This window comes from Phalaenopsis equestris, unplaced genomic scaffold (assembly GCF_001263595.1).
Source record: "Phalaenopsis equestris unplaced genomic scaffold, ASM126359v1 Scaffold186440, whole genome shotgun sequence".
Classification (NCBI taxonomy): Eukaryota; Viridiplantae; Streptophyta; class Magnoliopsida; order Asparagales; family Orchidaceae; genus Phalaenopsis; species Phalaenopsis equestris.
The window spans coordinates 1-672 of NW_018206389.1; the positions used below are offsets into that span (position 1 = coordinate 1).

General features: G+C 47.3%; 1 protein-coding gene across 1 annotated transcript; it reads left to right on the top strand.

Moving 5' to 3' along the window:
* Positions 1–218: 218 nt before the first annotated feature.
* On the top strand, positions 219–668 carry LOC110034401 (probable glutathione S-transferase GSTU6; the record flags this gene model as incomplete). Its single annotated transcript, XM_020738666.1, has 1 exon — positions 219–668. A coding segment is annotated over one exon (450 nt), but the record flags the coding sequence as incomplete, so codon positions are not given.
* Between the last annotated feature and the right edge of the window lie 4 nt (positions 669–672).

Genomic DNA, 672 nt, shown 5'->3' on the forward strand with positions numbered 1-672 from the left:
CTCCTAAGTTTGACTTGACACTATTAATGCAATTAGGTCATCAATAGGAAAGGTTATTCCATCAGGGCACCGGGCGTAAAATTTGTGTTCCGAGTCTGGTGGTCATGTGTCATGTGGCAAGTGGGTCCCACCCCTTTAAAAAACCTACTCAACTAATGTATTACATTAGAGCCCACTTGTCACATGACAAGTGTGTATTGGTGGAATAAACACTCCATGTAGAGAGTACAATTAAAAAACAATTATTATCATTATTAAATCAGTACGATTTCCCTTGCCAGTTATCTTCTCCCGTTCGAGTGTTGCTCTGGAGCAATGATGAGGAAAGCAAGGCAGCGGCTAAGGAGCAGATGTTCGCCGCACTGCTGCAGTTAGAAGACGCTTTAGCGAAGTGCAGTAATGGGAAGAGCTTCTTCGGCGGCGACATTATGGGCTTGGTAGACATCACGCTCGGTTCCTGCCTCCGTTGGCTGGAAGCAATTGGAACTATAGAGGGAATAAACGTTCTGGACAAAACGAAGACCCCTCGGTTGGTTGAGTGGGCGGAGCTCTTCTGTTCCGGCGACCCCGCGAAGGAGGTGCTGCCGGAAGCCGAGAAATTGGTAGAGTACTACAGGAAAGACTTTGTGGTTCGTCGTGTTGCTGCGGCTTCTGATCCGCCCAAATGATTTT